The 24,243-nt window shown below is 35.5% G+C and overlaps 1 protein-coding gene across 2 annotated transcripts in view; it reads right to left on the bottom strand.

The window, feature by feature from the left end:
• Positions 1-24,243, bottom strand: part of LOC131572839 (chemokine-like protein TAFA-5) — a 403,451-nt gene that overhangs the window by 163,912 nt on the left and 215,296 nt on the right. For both annotated transcript variants that reach the window (XM_058826227.1, XM_058826228.1), the window contains exon 2: positions 14,517-14,666. In XM_058826227.1, coding sequence (XP_058682210.1) covers positions 14,517-14,666 — 150 coding nt within the window. The remainder of the gene's footprint in view (positions 1-14,516; positions 14,667-24,243) is intronic.

The raw sequence follows: 24,243 nt of genomic DNA on the forward strand, positions 1-24,243 counted from the left end.
GAGGGAAGAGTGTCTACCCCATTTCCATTCTCATGAATAGTTATTTTTTACAATTGGCAAAATATTTTGAAAACCATTCAAGTGGATTCAATTTTGCAACCTAAAGGTACAGTCTAGGAAAGGAAAAAATAAATGTCCTAATCCAAATTAAAAAAAAAAAAAAATCTGCGAATAAGACAATTTTTTAATATATTGGAGCATACTTACTAATATCCTCCTAATTTTCTTAAACCTCATTTTCACAGACATCACAAGAAATTTATACTGCTTTAATTTCAGTCTTTACCTCTTTTGTTTTATGCTCATCATATATAAATATGCATGTATGTATTGCATATCATACATAACTTTGATTTTTCTTTTATGTTCAAATATTTTATTCCACCAGTTTTCAGTGCAAAAAAATTCAACATTTTATGTTATGGGAAAATGAAAATAAAAAGCATGTTATTCGTGGAAAATACTATACATAGGCACAGTATCCTTAGGAATTGAAAATTTGAATCCTGAATATTGTGCAAACTAACATTTAAGTGAAGTTCCATAATTTTGAAGAATACTCCAAAGTTAGGCTGAATACTGAAGTTAGCAGAGGCAGTCTAACAGGATGTCACACCTCTAAATCTCATCATCTTATGATATTAATTCAAAGATCAAAGGAACACTATTTTTCATTATTTTAATAGGCAAATTCAATGCAAAATAAGTTTTAAAAAAATGGAACCAACACTTTATGTTAACAGTCCAGAATAAAATTTTAAAAAAATTAAGAGTACAGAAAAAATCCAGTGCAAACTGAGAAGCAGTTAGTCTTTCTCATATAAAATTTTCTATTCCAAATAAAAGCTTGCAGTAGATTATTATAGATTACAGTTAAAAGTACACTATTTAAAGAAATTGTTATATAAAAACTTAGAAAAAAGAGAAACCATTTATGCAAAGAATTTCAAGTTGCTCTTACATGAATCTGAACATCTTCAAATTTATTTCTTACAGGAAGCTTGTCACTACACTAATTCAATTTTTTTTCTTTTTTTTTTCTTTTTATTTTTTTTTTAATATCTATCTATCCAAAAGACTACTGATCCAGTAAATTCAAATTCAAGGAAACAGGTTCATTAGCTTCAATAGCATTCATAATTTGACTAAGAGGTTAAAGTATGTGAACCTTAAATTATAAGGATATCAAGATAGGAATCACGTCTCTCTGTCTGGGTAGGCTATTTTATTAATTCCATAATAGGATCTAGACTCATACTTATGTTCCAGATATAGTCATCAACATCTGAAAGAGAAGTAAAAGCTACTTCAAGTACAGAAACCTTTCCATAATCTTTATTTGCACACTGAACACAATGTCATTTTAGAATTTCCTACACAAAGAACTGGCACCACTTAATTCATAATAAATTAGTTTAGCCATTGTAATAGATGGATGGGCTTGTACACTGGTTGAAACCTGACTTGAGTCCTCTGGCTTGTCCTGGAAACTACTCTCATGGGTATAATTACCAGCTTAGGACAATTGCAACTGCTAGGTAACTTTGTACAACAGTGAGGCATTTCTACTTACGAAGTCATCCTTGACCAGGAAAGTAATGTTGGAGCAGATGCACTAAATGTTGGGGAATAATTTCGTGTTTTGGCTTTTCAGCTTCTAATTTATTCACTTCAATGCCACATAACAGTATAAATATAAAGGTATTTTCTGTTTTTTATATATTTATACATAAACACTATACATATACATATGACTATAAGATATATAGTTATATAGATATATATATATGACTATAAGACAGAGATAAATATGAAAAACACCATACAATTACCAGAAAATACAATCTCATGCCATGCACAGTACCTACAGAACTGAAGATAACATGATACTCAGCATATAATTTTTGTTTCCAGCTACATTAACCAAAGGGTTCTAAACTGTGCAAAGAGGTTCAAAATTAGCTGTACTCAGGTTACCTTAAAGAACAAGATGCAGGGCAAATTCTGTGAAAAGCAGAGCATGCCCTGTTCCACATGGCATCCTCTGGAGCCTCTGTTCCAGCCCAGAATGACTGTCAGCCACTGGCACACCAGAGGCCCTACCTGGAGGGAAGGGTCCCAGGGGACCAAAGCAGATGAAAGCAGTTGCACAAAGGCACATGTGGGCAAGGCCCAGCATTTGGATTTTACAGTAGCTATAATTGGAATTCAAGAGGTGACTATTAATCTTTCTCTGTCACTCTCATCCTGCTTTCTGTTCTCCTAATTTCCTCCTCTTAAAATCTGAGTAACTTGAAGTTAGATGGGTTAGAGGTTTCTAAGTCAATGCCATGTGAAATGCCTTATTTCGATTGAATATTTGCTTTAAAATTTCACAAGTACCCTTATTTTCTAAAGTTTGACAAGAAAAGTTTGTTGCACAACCTCCTGAGAATGTCATGTTCCCCCTGTGCCCCTGCCTCAGGATATAAAAAACCTAAGCCCCTTTAAAAAACTCATCAAGCAAGTCTGGAGCTTAACACCAACGAATGCAGATAATGCCAATATCACTGGTAAAGGAACACTAACTCAGCACTTTTTAGTGTAGGATGGTGAAATCACAAAAATTAAAGTGTGATATGAATTCAAATGAACAGAGGTCAAGTACTTAAAATATTCATACAGACCAAGACTTCCACTTCTGACATGTGACAAATGCAAAATAGCAAAACCCAGCTCATTAGCATAAAGAGTCTAAGAATTGCTCTTCAGGAAATCTGGTACTAAAAGCCCAGCAATATTTTCTATCAGTGAAGATCTACTGAGGTTTTTAAACCCAAATGTCCTTCTGCCCCAAGACTGTGAGGCAGTTTATCTGTCTGCTGCCCACCACCTCAACAAGGAACTTCTAACATTCACATTGAAGTTACTAAGCAGGCTGCCTGCAGTTGAAAATAAAAAATCAGATAGGATCTATACAAAAATACAGATTCAAAGAGACAGACATCTGTGGGAGTTTCTGAACTTCTCTGAGATCAAATGCACAGAGAAAACCTTGATATTATTAGCTAAAACATAATTATGTTCCTGATACAATTTCCCAAAGTCAGACCACAATAAAGTTGGGTTCCAGGTACTTTGTGGATAGCATGACTTGTCTTCTGAAGGAAGATCAAACTTTAGACAGGAACAAATTGCTGATGCTCTTCAGACAGGTAATAGGACTGTTGATCCTAGAGGGACCCCATCAGGTGTCACCCCACATAAACACATAGTAAGCCAGGAGGGACACGTGTCAGTGTACATGACCAGATGACACTGGATCTGGTTCATTTATATTTTGAGCAGGCACCTACACTCAGCGCTGCAGCCTTCTTTTCCTTATTCCAAGGCTGGCATTTCCCTTGGCTTTATACTTATATATAATGATTAGACTTCCAAAACTTACATCAAAATTCTAACTTAAGGCTGTTAAAGTAAGAGTGTCAATACTGTGTCTAGGATAACTACTTTTAAAAAGCTACTCAGAATTCGTCAATATTCTTAGCAAGTGCTCAAAGTTTTAAGCTTAACAAAATTAAAAATTCATGCGAAGCTGAAGCCTGAAATTAAAAATATGCTTGCTGCTTTGTGCAGAAGACATCTATCCTACCAAAGAAAGCCTTTATTGAATTATTTTAATCTGTATTACATATACCCCAGGCAGTAAGCTTTAAAAATACAATTTAAAAAAAAAAAAGAAAAATTATTATTATCAAGGTCAGAAGGACTGAGTCTTCCAATTTTGTAGACTGTTACATGATGTAATTGGAGAGAAAATAGGTGATTATTTTCATTGGCTGTTGTTATTGTAATGCCACTGCTAGTTGGTGCACCAAAACATTCCAGTACAACTGAAAAAAACCACAACTCATAGACCTTTCCTTCTTTAAAAAAAAAAAAACAAACTCCAAATCAGTTCTATTCTTTATCTGAAACACTTTTTTTTTTTTCTATCCCAAGAAATAATTTATTTATCCTTTGTGATGCACAGTCTTGATTGAGGCATCTTCCTTCATATTCAATTGGGGCTGAACCTTGCCCTCTCAAAAGGGATAAGCATGGGTGGAAGTTGTCTGTGTATGCCCTTCTCAGAGGGATGCTACGTGAACCCCTGACACCCTCAAAAGACATACTCTGAAACAAATGGGTGGAAATTCTACTTGTCCACTACCACCTCATCTAAGAGTACAAATCCTTATCCTACTCCCTGGAATCTGGATAATTAACAAAAAGAAGTATCTACATATCCTTATTGCCTTCTATCACCAATGATGCCTATCATTAGACTGCGAGAGCTTTTTGTCTAGGACTGTGTGAAACCGGCTTACAAAGTACCATGCATGTCTGTGACACTGTAAAATAACACAGCACCAAAACATAAGCAAAACAAGTTAGAGAAATAAAAAATAAAGACATATTAAAGTTTATTTCTGATATGAAAATGCCAGTTTTTATGACACAAATATTTTTTTCTTCCTCTAATATGACCTCGTCATACTTGCCAGGGAAGTACAACTCCTTCATATCACCATAAATATGTAACTTTCCAAGGTTCTGTCTTTAGAAAAGACATTTTCCCTGAATCAGCACTGTGCAGACTATTCTGAAAGTGATATACAAAAATGCCTAGAACTAAATACTCTGTCTCAGGTGCTGGGTATAGTAGTGCTATTAATGTTGTCACAAATTTAGCAATCAAGTTTGACATTTTCTAGGACTCTTCTGACACATCATCTATCATCACAGATATTAAACCTAAGGTAAGTTAAAAATAAAGTGGTACATAGCTATAAAATGCCATTTCTAACCATATTATAGCCTTTCTTTCTTTCACTTTTATGAAACACTATTTTTTTTGCTTATAGTTCTTTGCACTTAAATTACTGGATTACTGCAGGGGGGGAATATTCCTTGACCATGCTACTTTCAAACAATAAAAATGCCATTTAGCTATAGTTATAGCTCATCCATTGATGGCAGGGGTATTTACAGAGGTTCATGTCTGTATTCTCTCAAACTCACTGGAGACAGAAGCCCACCTTCACACATGAATAATTTTGAAAGTTTCTCTTTTCCAACTCTTCTGGGGATAACTGGAAGGTAGGATGATAACCAGAGGGAGTAATATAAACATGTTACATTTTTTCTTTAAACTGCCTCTAATCAGTGAAGACAGTGGCTTTTCCAGAAGGCAATCTGAGCTGCTGATGGCCTGAAATGTTTACACACATTACATTCCAGCAGAAAACCTATCTGCTAGTCATCTTATGTTCTCTTTAATGCCATAAAAGAAAAAGAGACAAGCTTTCAGAAGCGATTCCAGTATTGACACTAAGTGATCTCTGAAATGCCCATTGCAGCCCCCTGTCTGCAGAGGGAGATGCAGAGGGAGCTTACAGTGACCAAACTCCTGAATTTAGGAATGTCATGTTGACCTATTGCCTGAAGTTAGGTAATGAATCAGACTGCAATCAGACTGCTGTGGTTGTTGATAGTGCCCTGCCGCAAGATATCAAGAACAGAAAACTCTACCCAGTGATTCAGTGCATGTTTATGCTAATGCATAATATGTTCTCTAGTTATTTTGTCCAGTTCAATTTAAAATGTCTGTAGTAATTAGGCTTCTAGTCACTTCCTCAGAAAATTGTTCCATAATCTAATGTCACATAACCTCTAACCATTTTTATGTGCTGAAACTGCCATCAGAGCACATAGATGAAAGAGGATTAGACTACATGGGTGACTGCGTAGGAATGTCAAGGAAGTGAAGGAAACAAAGCTGTTAGCATTGATGAACTAATGCATCCAATCAAACACCAGGAGGCTGAAGGTGTTGTCTTTCAGATGAAATGTGAAAGCAAGGCACTAAGCATTAGAGGCAATTAAAGTTCTCTCAGCACTCTTTGCACAGTATCAGTGCTAACCCCTGGTTCCTGGCCACCTTCCAAATCACATAAATAATTCTGCTTTCCTAAATATTTCCCTGCCCTGTAATTTAAAAAGGCAGTCATCTCTTGACTTGAAATAGTACACTGATGCCAGGTTTAACCACGAAGTAGGATGCTTCTAAGTGAAAAGTATTTCCAGGTCTTTGTTACAGGTACAAGAAGTATTTTATTTTCAATGACATTTTATTCGCTCTTATCCTGGCATTATTTCCCTTACCACAAACCTATATTATGCCCAACTTGTAAGCTGTGATCAGTACTCACTCTCTGCTACTTGACTGCTATGGATGAATTGTTTTGCGGAAAAGTCTAACATTATGCAAACTCCTGATCTGCATCTTTATGCCAGGTCCAGTCATCAAATCAAAGAATCATTGAATATCTCAAACTGAAAGAGACCCACAAGGATTATCAAATCCAACCCCTGCTCCTCTCAGAACTAAGTAAGAGAAAACCACATGACCAATTACACTTTATCTGTCGGACAGATCACCACCACTAACACTAAAAAGAAAAGTGTAATCGTAGTGGGTGACTCCCTCCTGAGGGGAATAGAGAGCCCCATATGTTGACTGGACCCATCCCACAGGGAGGTCTGCTGCCTCCCTGGGGCTAAGGTATGGGATATCACTGACTTCCTGGGCTGATTCAGCCCTCTGATTATTACCCACTGCTGATAATCCAGTGATGAGATTGAAAAGAGGAGCATGCAAAGCTGCTCTCCATTTACCAGTAGACCTGGCTCACTGGTGAGGTTCCAGATGTCTGGAAGCTGGCCAGTGTGACACCCGTTCACAAAAAGGGTGGAAAGGAGAATCCTGATAATTACAGACCAGCTAGCCTGACCTCAGTACCTGGTAAGGTAATAGAGCAGTTTATACTGAGTGTCATCATGTAGCACTTACAGGATGGCCAGGGTATCACACCCAGCCAGGATGGGTTTAGGAGGGGTAGGTCACGTTTGACCAACCTGATCTCTTTTTATGACCAGGTGATCTGCCTGGTGGATGCAGGAAAGGCTGTGGTTGTTGTCTATTTGGACTTCAGCAAGGCCTTTGACACTGTCTCCCACAGCACACTCCTGGAGAAGCTGGCAGCCCATGGTTTGGACAGGAGCACTCTGTGCTAGGTTAGGAACTGGCTGGATGGTCAGGCCCAGGGAGTGGTGGTGAATGGTGCTGCATCCAGCTGGGGGGCCAGACACCAGTGGTGTCCCTCAGGGGGCTGTGCTGGGGCCAGTCCTGTTCAATATTTTATTGACAACATAGATGAGGGTATTTCACTGGTAAATTTGCAGATGACACTAAGCTGGGAGCATGTGTTGATCTGCTGGAAGGGAGGAGGGCTCTGCAGAGAGACCTGGAATGGTTGGATGGATGGGTGAAGTCCAATGGGATGAAGTTTAATAAGCCCAAGTGCCAAGTCCTGCATTTTGGCCACAATAACCCCCTGCAACACTACAGGCTGGGGACTGTGTGGCTGGACAGTGCCCAGGCAGAAAGGGACCTGAGGGTGCTGGTGACAGCGGCTGAACAGGAGCCAGCAGTGTGCCCTGGTGGCCAAGAAGGCCAATGGCTCCGGGCCTGGATCAGGAGTAGTGTGGCCAGCAGGAGCAGGGAGGTCATTCTTCCCCTGCACTCAGCACTGGTGAGGCCACACCTGAGTGCTGTGTCCAGTTCTGGGCCCTCAGTTTGGGAAGGACGTTGAGACACTTGAGCGTATCCAGAGGAGGCAATGAGGCTGGTGAGGGGCTTGGAACACAAACCCTGTGAGGAACAACTGAGGGAGCTGGGGTTGTTTAGCCTGGAGAAAAAGAGACTCAGGAGTGACCTTTTCATTCTCTACAACCTCCTGAAAGGAGGTTGTAGTTGGGTAGGGGGTGGTCTCTTTCTCCAGGCAGCAACTGACAGAATGAGAGGACAGTCTCAAGCTGCCCCAAGGGAAATATAGGTTGGATATTAGGAAAAAACTTTTTTACAGAAAGGGTGATAAAGGATTGGAATGGTCTGCCTGGGGAGGGGGAGGAGTCACCTTCCCTGGATATGTTTTAAAAAAGACTGGATGTGGCACTTGGTGCCATTGTTTAGTTGAGGTGTTAGGGCTGGGTTGGACTCTATGATCTTGAAAGTCATTTCCAACCTAGTCATTCTGTGATTCTGTGACCAAGAGTGTTGTCCAAACACTCCTTGAACTCTGATCAGTGTGGTGCTGTGACCATTTCCCAGGGAAACCTGTTTCATTGCCTGACCATGCTCTCAGTGAAGAACCTGTTCCAAATGTACAGTCTGGCCTTCTCTTGATGTTTTTTCATTCAGTTTCCTTGGGTCCTAGCACTAGTCACCAAAGAGAGGGGATCTCCCCCTCTGCTGCCATCTTGATGAAGTTGTAGACTGAGATGAGTTCACCCCACAGACTTCTTCAAGCTGAACAAACAAAGTAACTTCAGTGGCCTCTTGTTAAGTCTTGCCCTCAAGCCATTTCATTATCTTGGTCACTCTCCTCTGGACACACTGTAACAGTCTGATGTCCATTTTATACTGAGGCACCCAAAACTGCCAGAGTACTCAAGATGAGGCCTCAGTTTTTTGAGTTTAGGTACCAAATATTTCAGAACATAGTGAAACCCTTACCTACCCTTCTTCATTAAAGTATTCCTTTAGGGTAGTCATCAGTCCATGTGCTATCTTCCTAAGCAGGGTTTTGGGTTTATTTTTCTGTGGTTGCTTTCTTTTTATGCCATGTGTTTGGTTATTCCATTTATGCATTCTCAGTCAAGAGAGGAAACCTAATTTACCTCCCTGTATTTCTTATAGACACATCTTTGTTGCCACTGATGGTGCAGCTACTGTTCCATTTAATACCGCTCAGTTTCTGTCTTAGGGTTGAACAGTGGCATTTCTTCCCCAGCAACATTTCAATCTCTGACACTTGGCATTCATGTTCAAAGAGAACAAAGGTATTCAATGTGAATATGTTTATATGATTTTACTAAGTTTGTGATATTATTGAGACAAGAAATTTCACTCAACTTCTTTTGGAATGTCACATATTGTCCTTAGTTTGGAGCTGAAAGCAAACTGGATAGAAACTTGTGCATTTCCAAGTGAAAAGTGGAAATTGTCAAACTGTGTCTGTACCATGCATAGGAAAGGGAAGCTCATGAGTAACAGAAACAATTTTACTTCCGTATCAGTAACTAGGAAAATCTACAGTTCTGATGGAATTGTCTAGAGGTAGCTGAAAGAAAAGAAAGCCTTGTACATGCACTGGTGCATCTATAAGTACAGATGCATTTGTGACTGTATATGTGGAAGCTAGGATGAGGAAAGGAAGAAAAGAGTTATTATTTCTTCAAGCCATGTGGAAAAACAAGTTTGGTATGCATATTAGTTTTCCTTTTGGTTTTACTTATGCAACAAAGTAAAATGTATTATAATTACAGTCAAGGAAGGTTTGAAATATCTTCAATAAAAATATGACAAAATAACATAAATATTATAATAACAAACATTAAATATTATAGATGTAAAATAAGAAAAAATTCTTAAAGCAGTTACAGTTATCCTTCTTTTAGTTTAGTTTAGTTTAGTCTTTATAGCCATCCTTCTTTTTTTTGCTCCCTACAATATGTCTAAGACTCTTTAGAATGATGAAGCTCTCTAGTTATTAAGCAGTTTTGTTTGAAGTGCATGACCTAGGATTGTATTAATGATCAGTTCTGACCCCTACACTTCCCTATAGAGTCACAGAGATAATAAGAGCAGGGAATTATTGATTGAAACTAATGTGGTTTCCTTGTAGATCTTGAGTGTCTGTGTTTAAAAAAAAAATCAATCAATGCCAACTGAAAAGCATGTTAATCATAACGTATGAATAACTTATATACACTAACATCCTATAGAAACCAACATCACTACAACGATTGCAAAAACAATTCAATAATACTAAAACTGTAAAAAGTAAAAACCAACGAAACAAAAAACCAATCAATCCACACTTTGATTTGTAACAAAAGTTGTCTGAACACTTTGAATTCAGTTACCTGAGCTACAGCTGTCCAAATTTAAGATTTTTGGATATTGGGATTGATCTCCTGGCATTTCTCGTAGCACTTACTGGACATAAAAGTAACCAGAGCATAAGAATCTTCTAATCACAGAATTTAGGTAAGCAAATTAATGATTGCCATCCTAATTTTCTCAGGCAAATAAACAAATTCTCTCATACCACTTTTCCTCTCATCAACTGATTCTATTTTCTGAACAAAATTGCAGTTTATTTTTTACCTATAAATATGTATTAGACATAAGTATTAGAATTATTGAACATTTAAAAGTTCTTTGCGCACTTCTCAGGATACTATCTTTGCATTGTAAGAAAAGCTTTGCCATAACAAATCTTATTTTCAGATTTATACAATTCTTGTGAAAGAACACAAATCATGGGTGCATCTGTACACAAACTTTTATTAAAGACTTTTCATCATCACTTACTTTAAAACAAATTTAAATTAGCAAAGGTACTGTACAAAACCAAAGAATAATTGCTATCTTCCAATCTCTCACTGCTTCCAGCTTAAAAACTGATGAAGCTTAACCGACACACAGGGAAATTACACTGGTGATAAACCAGATGCTATGTTGAAATAAAATATCTTATCAAACTAATGCAACTGAGGTCATTGCTGTGGAATTTGATCTCAAAAATGGGACTAGGGAACACCAGTTGCAAATAAAAATAATATAATGAAAAGTGCAGGCAAACTGCTGTCATAATATCACAAACCCTACATTCATGAATAAAAATTACATCATAACCAAACATACCAAATATACATTATGACTCTGTGGGTGTAGAAATGAAGCAATCAACACTAAATCAAGCTTTAAATCAGGGTGAATATCGATGTCTTTTTTCAGAATACATTAGCAATCTGCCATAGTTAAAGACTGCTAGAAAAAATTACAAATTAAATCAACCCTCTCCATCATATGGAAATATTTCAAGAAATTCTCTGTTCTTCATGTACTGCTCAGACCAAATTCTAAACATTGTATTTCCATTTCTAAGAATTCCAGTTTTATCTATTTGACATTCACTGTGTTTCCTTTATTAGGAAAAGACCTTCGGTGATGCAGCAGTGGAAAGAAGAGTGGATTTTGATAATCAACTCAGGACTTACTCTAAGAGCTATGTTGACAAGTTCAATCTCACCCAATGTTTGGAAGGTTTAAGAGCCCTTAAATTACCTACTCCTTTTGCTGCAAGAATTGACACTTGCATTTCGCAGCTCCAGGAAATATACTACACAATCAAATATATTCCAAGGTACTTCCTTCCACTGAACACTGTACAAATGATAGCCAGCTACAACATGATGTATTTTAAGATTGTAAAAATTACCAGCTTTAATAATGAACCCTTAAACCACTCTCTTGCCAGAAGATGCAATAAAGCTGTTAGCTAATATTTTGTCACTATTGGGTTAGCAGGTCACACTTACTATGCCTGCTTCCTTCACATATGACTTTGAATTAAAGGTCTAAGGTCTACCTTCACTTTAGAAATAATTTCTTTGAAATCAAGACTATATAAAGAATAAAATTAAAAGAACTAAATTTTTTGAGTTATTTTTTCCTTTTTGATAGCAAAAATGAAATGTCAAATAGCAGTTATATACTTAACATGAACAGTAATACAAATGAAGAAAAATTTGCAAAAGTACATTCTACATCCTATTTAAGAAAGTTGAGAAGGATTTATTTGTTTGTTTGAAAAATGGGATTCTTTATTGCAAAAAAAAATAGAAACAACCCAGCAATTATGTTCGCTTGTTACAGTCCTAAACCAGCAGTGTTTGACTTAATATTGGAGACAAAAACACCTTTCTCCTACATAATTTTATGTAGCACTCATATCATGTTCAGAAAAAAACATTAAGTAGCTGTGTTTGAAAAAATGTATTCTAGAAAAGTGTATAAAAATATGGAAGAATTCAGTGTTCATTCTTTAAACTATGAACCTGGTAAATTCACAGATGGATGCTTGTCAGTTTGTGGCCAATTTATCTGCTAGCTTTACTTGCAAGCAGTTTAGAGATAAGATAAAGTGCTTGTTTATTCCTTCCTATATAATTGTGTTGCTGGTATGTAAAACTAAATTTTTAACTTCATTCATGACAAAAACCTACAGATCAAAGATTTGACTTTTGCCTAGTCTGGACACTTGATATACAGTTCTAGGTATTACTAACCTTTTTGAGCTCTGATTATAAAACATCCCCAACAGTGCTCAGGAAAATAAAGTAGCATGTCCTATACATCATGTAGTTATTCTTAGCAAAGGGCTTAACATCCTCATTATCAACATTTCACAAAATAATGAAGAACCATGTTATTATATCTTAATATGTCACAGAATCAAAGAATACGAATGGAACCACAAGGATCATCTTGTCCAACCTTTTAGGCAAAAACACCAGTCTAGACAAAATGGCCCATCACCGTGTTCAACTGCATCTTAAGTGTACAATACCGGGGAATCCACCAGTTCCCTGGGGTGCTTCAAAGACTGTGTTTTCTCATTTTGAAAAATTATCATTTTGTGTCTAATTGGAATATCCCCAGGAGAAACTTGTACCCATTATTCTTCATCTTTTCCATGTGACTACTTGTCAGCCTTAAAAAAATAATTATGGTATTTAGACACAAATGTTAAAGTGAAGCTTTATTTTTCAACTGATGAACTTCCCAATTCTTTTTCCAACAAAGTATTACATAAAGAACCTTTTCTGACTACATGATCTCTAACCATGAATCCTGTCATCCAGTTATTTTTTCATTAAATGATGATCAAGCACATTGAAAGCACAAGCAGAATTTGAAACAGACTTTCGTTGTGAGTTTCCCCCAAGAAATAAGTAAAGAAAGAAAAAATATTTTCAAATATCTAATTAACTCAAAGCTTCCATATTTTGAAAACAACCTAATGTAATAATTGAAGGATGAGGTGCAGGCATGTCTTCTTAGTGACACGCGTATTCCAGCTCAGTTTCATCTTAAGACTCTCACAGGTATATCAAGGCAAGGCAGACTGTGTGCAACAAAGAGTGATACATCTGACTTATCTTAGGCAGTAAAAATGAGATAGATTACTCTGAAAAGGTGCCTTTTGGTCTTTATTGGGTATAAAGAAAAACTGGAGTTATTAGCAGCTACCTTTGGATACCCAAGTTACAGCCAATCAGTCTAAGCATAGGCCAAAACTAACTGAGGAAAAATTAGGTTTTGTTCCCATCAGCTGGTGGAAAAATCTTTTCTTCTTGTTTAGAACTTTGTTGTTTGAAAAAAGAAAACATATGTTGAATATTTTAATTGGTAGTAAGTGTTTTTCCTACAGTTGCAACTATAAATATAAATATAATAAAATAATTCCTTTCTTAAGCAATTACATCTTATGATCTTACAATAAAACATGAAAGGAGAACTACTGGATATAGTATTGTATTATGAAAGAGACAGCTAAGAAAGTATCTTACAGAGTACTAAAAACAGTGAAAGAAAAATGCAAAAATAGAATGTGCATGATGTTCTATATTTAGCTTTGTGGGTTGGCTCCGAAATCTGCTTTTGAGCTGTCTTCTTTGATAACCACTGATAACAACCAAATTCTGAGGCAACAGTAGGGTGTTCTCTGCAATATTTTTATCTGAAGACTCAAACCAGCCAGTATTCAAAGCCAATACAGGAATGGCTTATAGTTCTATACATAAGCATGTATATACATATTTTTTTCTTTTGTTAATGGAGACTAGATTAAAACTTATAATTTAATATCATTATTTTCAACATGTCTCCAATTTAATTTTTAATATTAATGTTTACTGAAAACCTTTCAGGACAGACCTCTCTTGAAGACTGTCCCACTGTTAATGTAACAGAGAATTTAATTTGTCTCAAAAAATTATTTCAAAGTGAAACATTTCCATACCTCCCTGTGAGCAGTTTTCCAGCTACATGCTATCAGTGCATCTGCAGTGAATCATACGGAATATCATTTTTAAAGAGAGAAGAAATACTGGACATGTGATGTACATTCAGATACTGTATTCCAATTTTAGCATCTGTGCTTTCTTCAACAGCATTAAATATCACACAGGAGCAGTCACATTAGCCTCCCAGTGGCATAAGACCTTTGAGGATTGCTTGCTGCATTTTTTTAATGTTTTAAGGAATAAAAAGTAGGGGGAAAAAGAATGCCATTTCACTGCTGATTCTGTAATCACATGCAGAATAAAATAGTACCATGCCCTTAACATTCAACTGCATATCAAGTTAAAACAAAAGTGAAATTTCCCAATGGAAAAAAAATGTAATTGAAATATCTATACTATTAGTCAGTATTACCCTTTAGGTGAATTTCAATGCTATTGCCATTGCTAGTTGGGACAACATGACAATTTCTTCTATAGCATGTTTTGTTTTGTTTTTTTAGGAGACAGCACTCTTGTATTGGCAGAAACGGACTGAATAGATTTTTGCTTCTTACCATCAACACACGCTGGCCTTGCTCTTGTTGTGCCGGCAATCTGTCCTTTTTTACATGCACAGCGAGCTGTTTGTCGGGCTATAGTCCTTCGGGGCTGACTGCTATCTCTGTCCAAAGTAACAATCTCACATGTACCTGCAGCCAGTTGACCTGGAAAACAAACCAGCAACAGGTACCAGTCACTGAATGCACTGCAGGCAATCTATTACAGCCGAATAGAGCCACGGCCCCAAGTCACAGCAGACACTCCACAACAAATGGGCAGCCAGCTGATGGATATAATAAAACTAAGATGACATACAATTTTTCTTTGTGGTGGACGTATGAAAACCCTGCAAACTGGTTCTGTCAGAAAATGATTATTGTTCCGTAAAAGCCAGAGAGTTGAGGTTACACAGGTTACTTTTACTTATGTTGGCTAAGTAAAGGGACAATCTTTTGGCAATGAAATGTAAATGGCATGCTCTTTACATATTTTCAGAAAAGAAGTTATAAAGTATATGGCAAATAGAAACTTCCCCAAATTTCCATGAATACAATGAAGGCTTAACTGCTTTGTGTGTTGCTTTTGAAGGAAAAAGACTTTCAAAGTATTCCCGTGTTTGCCAAACTGTCAGTCCTTTGGCTCTTGCACCATCTAAACTGAAAGGTAATTAATTCTCTTCCTGACTCATACTTGATGTAGCTATTAATTTTTTTTTTTTTTTTTTTTTTTTTTTACTAAATTTACTATGTCAACTGTCAAATGTTAAATGACACCACACCCTTAGCTCAGTAATTACGTACTTTTTATTGACTTCTCCAATATAGGTAGCTTTTCCTAAAGAAATCCACACCACCTAATTCTGAATTTGGACTATGATATGAGAAGCAAGCCCAAAAGTTAAAAAAAATTATTTATGGAGAACATTAGTTTAAAGTTAATGTTGTACTTTCAAAGCAATGCACTTCCTCTGGTACAACCAATAGTAGGCTACTAGTACACCAAAATAGTACCTTTGACAGTCAGAAAAGATACATTATTGAATTTCAGTATGTAGAAAGACTGAAAAAAAATTCCAACTACCACTTTGCATTACATATATTTTCTGGGGTTTATAGTGCAGTAGTAAACATGTATAACACTAAACAGTAAAGTGCAGTAGTAAACGTGTAACACTATCTGCAAATCACAAGCTTTCTACGTTTTAGGGGGTTTTTTTATTTTTTAAAAAAAGAGAAAAATTAAATTCAGTTTCTTAAAAAAACAAAGTTTAAATAATATTCATGATAAATCATTTTTATGCTGTTGAAATAAAATGAGAGAAAAACCAAAAATTCTATAATTACTTCAAAACTAAAAAAAGTAAAACCAAATGCACCTGAAATATTTATGAATGGCCTTTAAGTCAAAAAGTAAAATGCTGATTTTCTATTAACCTTTTTTTTTTTTTTAATTCAGAATACAAGTTTACCCAGTCTATTCTTCTCAGAAGCAGTTAAGATGCTTTTGCAGAACAGCAAAATATTGTAGACTGTCACCAGCACTGTGTCTCGTTCACTGCTAAGGCACCTAAATTTTATGTTTCTGTGACTCTTATACTGCAGTAAATTAAAAAATAGCAAAAATGAAGATATCAAGGATGGGTATGGAATCAGGGTATGCAAATATATAACATCTAAGTAACATACATCAGGCACTTACAAACACATATTATTTTCACAACAGTGAACATTATCACCACTGTGTTTAATGACTGCTGGCAACTAGACTTATGGGCTTTGGTCAGTCCTGTGTTTCTACTCTTTCCCACCTAGTCTGTTAATAAAAACATCTTAGGATAAACTTCTTGATAACAGGATTTTATTATATTCTGCTTTTTTGCTTTGTTCATTTAAAAATACTGGATTAGAATGCAAAGGTTTAGCAAGAAAGATAGTGGCACATAATTTTCTAGAAAAAGACAAGGGAGATCTGCTACACTCAAATATGTTGAACTGAAAATAAAAACCAAAAAAAAACAAAACCAAAAAATTATATTTTTGCCCTGGCGCTAATATATTTCATTCTGGGTTGTAGGAGATGTATTGCTTCTGAGGAATATAGCTGTCTTGGTAGATCACGTAAAAAAAAAAAAAAGATAATCAGAGGAGTACTTAGATGCTGTTGCCTCAGGCCACAAAAAAGTGGAAGGGTTAAGTATGACACATATAAGTGTATGGATTTCCATACTCTCCACTATCCATGAATCTTTATACTATTATTTCTTTCATTAGAAGCTATGATAAATCATACAATCTAGGGGAATAACTGCATAAACTCCCATTTCAGAGGAAAGAACCAGATTTACAGCACAGTGAAGGCAAATAATGGCTATAGTCAGAGAATAAAAACAATGAAGTTCTATGTCAAGATAATTTGTGAAGGCAATGAGCTTCCCAGGGACTGCAAGCAATGAGCATCAATAAGAACGCTTAATGGTATTTTCTGCTTTTGGACCTGTACACTTTTAGTTCTGCTTTGGTTTTCAGAAATGATAATTTCTTCCAGGCATAGTGACCTTATTTTGTTTATGAATTTTGAAAACTAGGATACCTACACAAAAGTAATTGCTATACGGAGATATTTTATCTGATGCTTTTCTTTTTTCTATAGCAGAAGAAAATTTTAAGTTACTGTAGAGTTACAGGAGCTCTAACATATATGACATAAATATTTTCTCCTAATGGTGTCACAGGCTGCAAAGATTGCAAGCATATTGAGCACTGCAGCAAAGAGTATATCCACTGTTCCTCAGCTTTAGATGGTTGTAAAGGATGAAAGGTATTAGTTAAGGTTATGGAAGGCCATCTCCAGAGAGAGAGTCATCCTGGTGTAAAACATGCCATCTCTCTGTCTTTCATTATGTAGAGGGTAAGACTACAGGAGTACCTCACTTAGATGACGTGAGCTACTTTGGCTTTTTAACAATTTAATCTAGAAACGTAAAGTACAAAGTAATGGAACTAAATGAATATGCTTTTTGCAAGTACTGAATGGCAAAAATTAGGATACCTTTAAAGTTAACATGGTGACCTCTTTCAGAGATGTTAATGAAAAAAGGCTGTTCATTGGTGAGCCTCTGAACATGCTCCACTTCACTCCTAAAGCCAGAGAAGAAATCTCAAGGCAGCAATGGGAGGAGTTTCACTGAAGCTTTTCCAGTTCAGAGATTAAAAGCCACAGTCCATGAAAATTCATCAAGGCTCCACACTTTCGTTATATTTTCTTTACATATTTGCAGCACACAAAGCAATTCACCACCCTCCAACCTAAACAAATAATCTTGGTGGGAAAAAACCAAACATCATTAAGGAATTGAGTAATTTTCATCTTGTCTAAAATATTTTTTCCAAGAAAATTTTGCGTTTTACTATTTTATGAACCAAGAATGAAGATCATTTCAGAAGTACCATAAAACTGAAGTTTTCCAAATAAATTGGCAGATATTTCTTTGTTTTTGCCACTGTTACTATATATATATGAAAATAATTTTAATATTTGTTTTATTTTAATCCAATAATTAAGATCTTACTGGCAATTTATTTGATTTTGTTTTGTCACCATCTGATTACTAAACAGAGAAAAGTTTCAGCTCTTTAATGCTCTTTTATAGTGTAGCACTGCATTCTTAAAATGCCAGCTGATCTCTCCCCACTCTCTCCCACCACAAACACAAATGCTTCTATATGGAATTATTTCAGAAAAAGGGAAAACCACAGGATTCTGAATTAAAAATGCAAGCCAAAGTAAACAAAAATCGAAAAAATGCACAAGTGTTAAAATTTTAAATAAAACAGGACTGCGCTTTTGGCTTGTATCTTGAAATTCTTTTCAGTAACTGCTGTATACAGCACTTTTGCATTTTTTCTAAATGAAGTCCATTTGTGATCAGTCCTCAAACTGCTCTTTGTGAGACTTTCATGGGAGTGTGTAGGAATCATGAGTATAGGTAGTTCATTCTTGAAAAAAAATTGTTATTGAAAAGCTCAAAAGCAAATGGCATTTTTCATGCTTATTACTAAGACTCTTATGTCAACTATATGTCATTGTTGAAAGAACAAATATTTTTAAATATCTATATTTTCAGCAACAGGTAAAAGCCTTAAACAGTAGATACATTTGTATTACATGGAGGGTACTTGGAATAATATTTTAATTTTACATGGCTAAAAAATATTTTTACTCTCCATTAGGAAATAAAAATCTAAATAATCCACATTAACTACAGCAAACATTTTTTTTTTTTTTAATTTATGTTTATTGTAAAGCTGAAGGCTTTACCTAAAATTCAATTAAAGAAATAAAATCTAATTATGAACTAATGGAATCTGTGGGTAGAATGAAAGTAAGTCTTGATCTAAACATAAAGATATTTCCAGGGGTTTAGATTTCATTCTTGTCCAGAAAACCTACTTGTGATTTGTACATGCAGGCTTATATTATAGTTTCAGTGAACAATTTTTCCATGCATCACCAATTTGATGCCTAGCAACACAAGCTCTTTTAGTTCAAAATGCATTAAGTTAGATGGCATTAAAATTCTTGGCTAGATTCAGATATGCTTTTGTCAGTGAACACAATGCAGGAGTTGTTTCAAAATCAGATCATAGGAATACATTCAGTAGTTTTATATTACAATATTGAAGTCTTTCTGGAAACAGAGCCATGTCAATTTCTGAGCAGAGCTGAGGATCAACAATTCCTACTGAAACAAGGGGGAACTGAAGTACTAAGTGTCACTCATTATCTACAGTTTGACATTGGCCTGAGCAACAAATATTTAAAAATTATTCAATTTAAAATTTAAAAAGCATATGTTTAAGCAGAACTCAATTTTTTGCCATATATCCTTCAAGGAAAATGTCCTGAAAGAAGATCTCTTACACTGAATATGATCCAAATCCAGACAGGTCAATTACCTTTTCTTTTTAAAATTTAGTTCATAAAGAGGGAGATTATGGCAATGAATTGGTTTGCCTCAAAGAACCATACTCATGTTTAAGCTGAAAGAATAAATTTTTTGGAAATCCAACTAACATTAAATAAGAAAGAAATTAAATAAGAAAGAAAGCTTCTGGAAAAAAAAAAAAATAAAGTAACAGAGCAGAATTGGCTCAGCCAGTATGAGAAAAAGTTTTTCAAATTAATCAGCACAATTTGAGAATAACTGTCAAATAAGAACATTGTTTCAATTGTTAACTTAGGTGATACAAAGGCATTACAGTTTTTCAGAAGAATATTTTCAAGGAAATACACTATTTCCTTTTCCTCCTTTCAAAGCCAATGACATGAAAAGCATTTGTTCCCAAGATGTTTCATATATCATTTTGGGCCTTAGATTGTTTTATTGAAACAAGTGTTGTGTCTTTTTAAGTAACAAGACTACACAAAACAATTCTTCATGCTAGTAGAGTTAGACAACCTGTTTAAAATAGTCTTTACCATTTTTCTTGAGGGCATGATTATGTTGTCAGTAGAAGACAGGACCGATGTTACTGAAACAAAAAATAACTAATTTGGATAATCCTATTCTATTAGTGTAACCCACAGGTGCCCAGTAGAGTAAAAAGCAGTACAAATTTTTTCAGAAGTTTCCTTACATTTATTTAATTATAGGTTCAGAGCTATATTTGAAGAGAGTCAACATTATAATGTAACCTTTGTAGCTTCTTAGTCTTAAAACAAGTGATGTTGAATTTTAGTGGTATTAAAGAAGAATAAATAACTTAAAAGATGTGGCTTGAGTGCCCATTTGATAAAGAAAAAACCACTATAGAGCATAATTTGGTAAAATTTATGAATAATGAGAAAATATGATTAATGCCTTCTCCTTTAAATACTTAGTTTAAATATTTTCAGAGTTCCACTGCAATGAAACAGTATATTATGTCCCCCTAGTAATTACTAATCTTTCTGCAATTTTCAAATTACCACTTAGCCATCTCAAGCACATAAACAGCACAGACATTAGGAGGACAGGAAAATAGTTTTCAGCTCTTCCATTCTGAAATAAGCAGTAAATTTTAATTAAGATAGATCCTAGTCTTCTAAGTAGTTGCACAGGAAAGAAAATAAAGTCTGTGGAGATTCAAGATACATTCAGGGGCCATTTTGAGATTTAATTTTTTCCTAGATAAGAGTAATGCCCTAACTTATTGCACCTGATACTACTATTACATGTAATTGCTTAATGTTTTGTTGTATAATTAGGAATAATTCCCCCTATATCTGACTATTAAAAACACAAGAGAAAGAAAAATACATGTAAAACCAAACTGCAAAAACATGTAAAAACAGACTGCAAGATTTCAGATTCCAAATGGATTTGTTAATCAGATTTTGTACACAAAGGGGAATTTCAGACCAGAAAAAGCTCAAAAAGTCAAGGATGTATGATTAAATGTGGAAACAAGTGATTTGCCTATCTAGAACATAGTTCTAAGTAATTTTCCTCCTTTGTTACTTTAAAACATAATTCATACTACATATGTGCAAAAGACAAGGTGTTTGAGTCCTTTTTCTTTAAGTATTTCACCCTCTGTGTAAGACAGTGTGAACTGCAGATCTCAGCTCCACAGAGCTGCTCCAAGGAGGACCTGCAGCTCCAAAGGGTTAGTTAATTGCTTCTGGAGGCCTCAATTGGTTACACAAAGGAAATAACTGCAGGAATTCAGGGTGGAACAAAACTTTGCTTATTTGCCTAAGTCAGAAAGTGGCTGTTATTCTATTAATTTCCTAAAAATATTAAGAGATGTTCTTCTAAAAAGAAGGAAAAAAAAGAAAACAAAAAAGGAAAAAGAAAATTAAAATTAAAAATAAAATAAAATAAAAAGAAAAAAAGTAAGACAAAAATTTTCTTCTATGCCTTTACCCGCCTCTACATGTAAAATAAACCTAGTCTGTTTATAAAACAAACAGAATAGCCATAGGGGAAAAATGTTATTGCAGGGATGCTGATATTCCTCTTGAGAAAGACAGGAATAAAAAGCACAGGTTTGTCTAAAAAGCTACTGACATTTGTTGGAGCCAGAAGCTTTATGTCAGGAAGGAACAAGTCTGTTGTGTTAGCAAAATATGTCACTGCAGGGAGCATGAAATCAGTTTGAAAGAACATGCAGATAAAGTCATATATCAGAAGTAGATATAAAGTAGCTGCTCAGGTAAACCGTGTTTTTATCTTCTCAGGCTTTCCTTTGTACTATCAAGCCATTATCCTAGGATTACCTGATTGTTATTCTAGAAGGACTTGAAAATCGCTTAAAATGAACAGCCTTTAAAAAGTCATCACATAAGTAGCCATCCTACTTGTATCAAGACATGCACTCGAAGATTCTGGGTTCAACAGCAGGTTTGGGGCAAAATCTGGTCCAGTAAGCGTCCATGCAGGAAAGAACTAACTTACTGTCATTTTGTTGTATTGAATCTCAGTCCTTAAACTGCAGAAACAATAACCCCAAACTCTAATTACCATCTACCAGGAACTAAATTATATACTACACAAAAAGAACTGTGTCATTATTCCATGCCTGTAGCAGGTTTCAAAACCTGAAGGCCAAAGTAGGAGTTGAAGACAACAACTACCTAACAGTATCCAGCCTTGTTAACATGCCATATGCCAACTCATACCTATGAATGAATAAAAAATTCAAATTATGAAAATTTTGTCATTTTTCTAGGACAAATATGATCACTCTAAATAACCTACTGTACTGTTGCTAGGTCTAGATGATTTCTTTAAAATAAGGCTGTTCATTTTCATTACTGCCTGTAATACTACTCTTCCCTTTTCGCAAAAGACTATGACGAAAAAAACCTAAAACATTTTATTTCTAGTAATGACACTATAATGCAGTTGTTTGTTTTTTTTTTTTTGTAATCTAGATGGCAGGCTTACCCTGAAGTCACGAGATAGCAATGTTCTAGTAGCTCAGGCAATTTTTTTTGCCATCTTTTTTGTTTACAGGAAAAGTCCATAAACATTCTCTGTTTAAAATTAAGTCTCCCAAGACCTGGTTATGCTGCACTTGCTGCAAACATATAGGTACAACAGCTCACACATAACCACAGGGAAATATAAAAGTAAACACAGGGGAAAAAATAGGAAAAAAAGAAAAAAAAAAAAAAGAAAAAAAAAAAAGAAAAAAAAAAAAAAGGAAGCTCTTGAGTAGAACAGTATCCATACCCAAGAAGGAAACAATCTTCAACAATTTTGAAAGTCTTACTGTACCTAAGAAGAAATAGTCCCACAGAAAAATACATGACATTAATTAGAAGTATTATGGATGAATCCAAATCAGTCTCATGCTGAGAATCTTGAGCATACAAAGGAACAACAAGCCCAAAGCTCCAACAAGTAGAATTTGCATCTCTTATAGTGTGTCTGCAGGGATCATGAAGGGAGTTTATGGTGCATGTGTTCAACTAATCTGGATGCTAGCATGAGTGCTCAAATCAAGCACATCATCAGCACCAGAAGAGAACAGCTAGTACCTGCTGTGTCTGCTGTTTCTTCTTGCTTTGCTCTCACTTTCATCCCTGATGCCACAAAGCAGTTCCCCCATGTTTACAGCAGGGTGCAGGGAAGGCCCTCACTCGGGTGCCTCACTGAGCACATGGCCACAGCCAGCACACGAGCCCCACCTGCACAGGCACAGCGCCAAGGTGAGAGTAAAAAGGACAGACATAGTATGCAAAAGAAATATATCCCTTCTGTTACACTAATACCAACTTCAGCACCAACCAGAAGAAGTGAATTTGACAGGCTCCTTAACTGATTGAGTGATGGCTTTCATTTTAAAGGTTTGTCTGGGAACAGGGTTTTACGCAAGTGTGACAGAGAAGCAGGAGTATGCTGGCTATTATTCTCAGATGTTCTGCAGACTTGGAGGAGTGATTTTCTATCTGGGCCAGCTTCACTGCTGCATTTTCCATTTTTATCTGTTTTGCTCAAAATGACTTATGAAACAGGTGCATGCTGAAATGAAAAGTTTTCATGGATAAAATCCATGATTTTTATATCCTTATTTCTAGTCCTCCAAGAAGATAACCATTTATGGGATAAGATTCTCTTTTGCACAACTCAGAGGAGGGTGTCAGAAAAAGAGTTTTTAAGTTGTTCATGTATCCAAGGCTACCCAAAGAGAGAGCAGTGAATGAGGACGACTGTCATCCCACCCACCTTTACCAATCAGTAAAGGGCTCAAGATTAGAAACATACACAATATGTCCTCCTGTGTCCCACTAACCAGGAACAATGCCATCCATTTGCACAACTAATTGTTCAACCATTACACATGCACAACTCCATTATTTCAACTCTACAACATATAAAGGGGCTTCTGCTTAAAGAATGTGCTTCTGTATGTTCACACTAGATGTAGAATTAATTTCAGTTTACTGAAAACCTGAAAATATTTTTACTGTATAAATTAATTTTCTGCTGGACTTAGTGGCTGCAAAATAAACACGAAAAATCTATCAACAGAAGCAAAAATTATGTGGTATGTATGCGTTCATATTACAGAAGGCAATGTCAAAAAGGCTTTATACACTGATGACCTTTTAAAAAACTTTAAATGAACCTTTTATTATTATTATTATTATTCCCTCTATAACAAGGTCCATCTTTTTATGTACTGCTTATCAGTTTTACTAGCTAATAAAAAAGTTAAATTACGCTATCAATTTCCCAATGAATGCCTAATA

Source organism: Poecile atricapillus, chromosome Z (genome assembly GCF_030490865.1).
Source record: "Poecile atricapillus isolate bPoeAtr1 chromosome Z, bPoeAtr1.hap1, whole genome shotgun sequence".
In the NCBI taxonomy this organism is placed as follows: Eukaryota; Metazoa; Chordata; class Aves; order Passeriformes; family Paridae; genus Poecile; species Poecile atricapillus.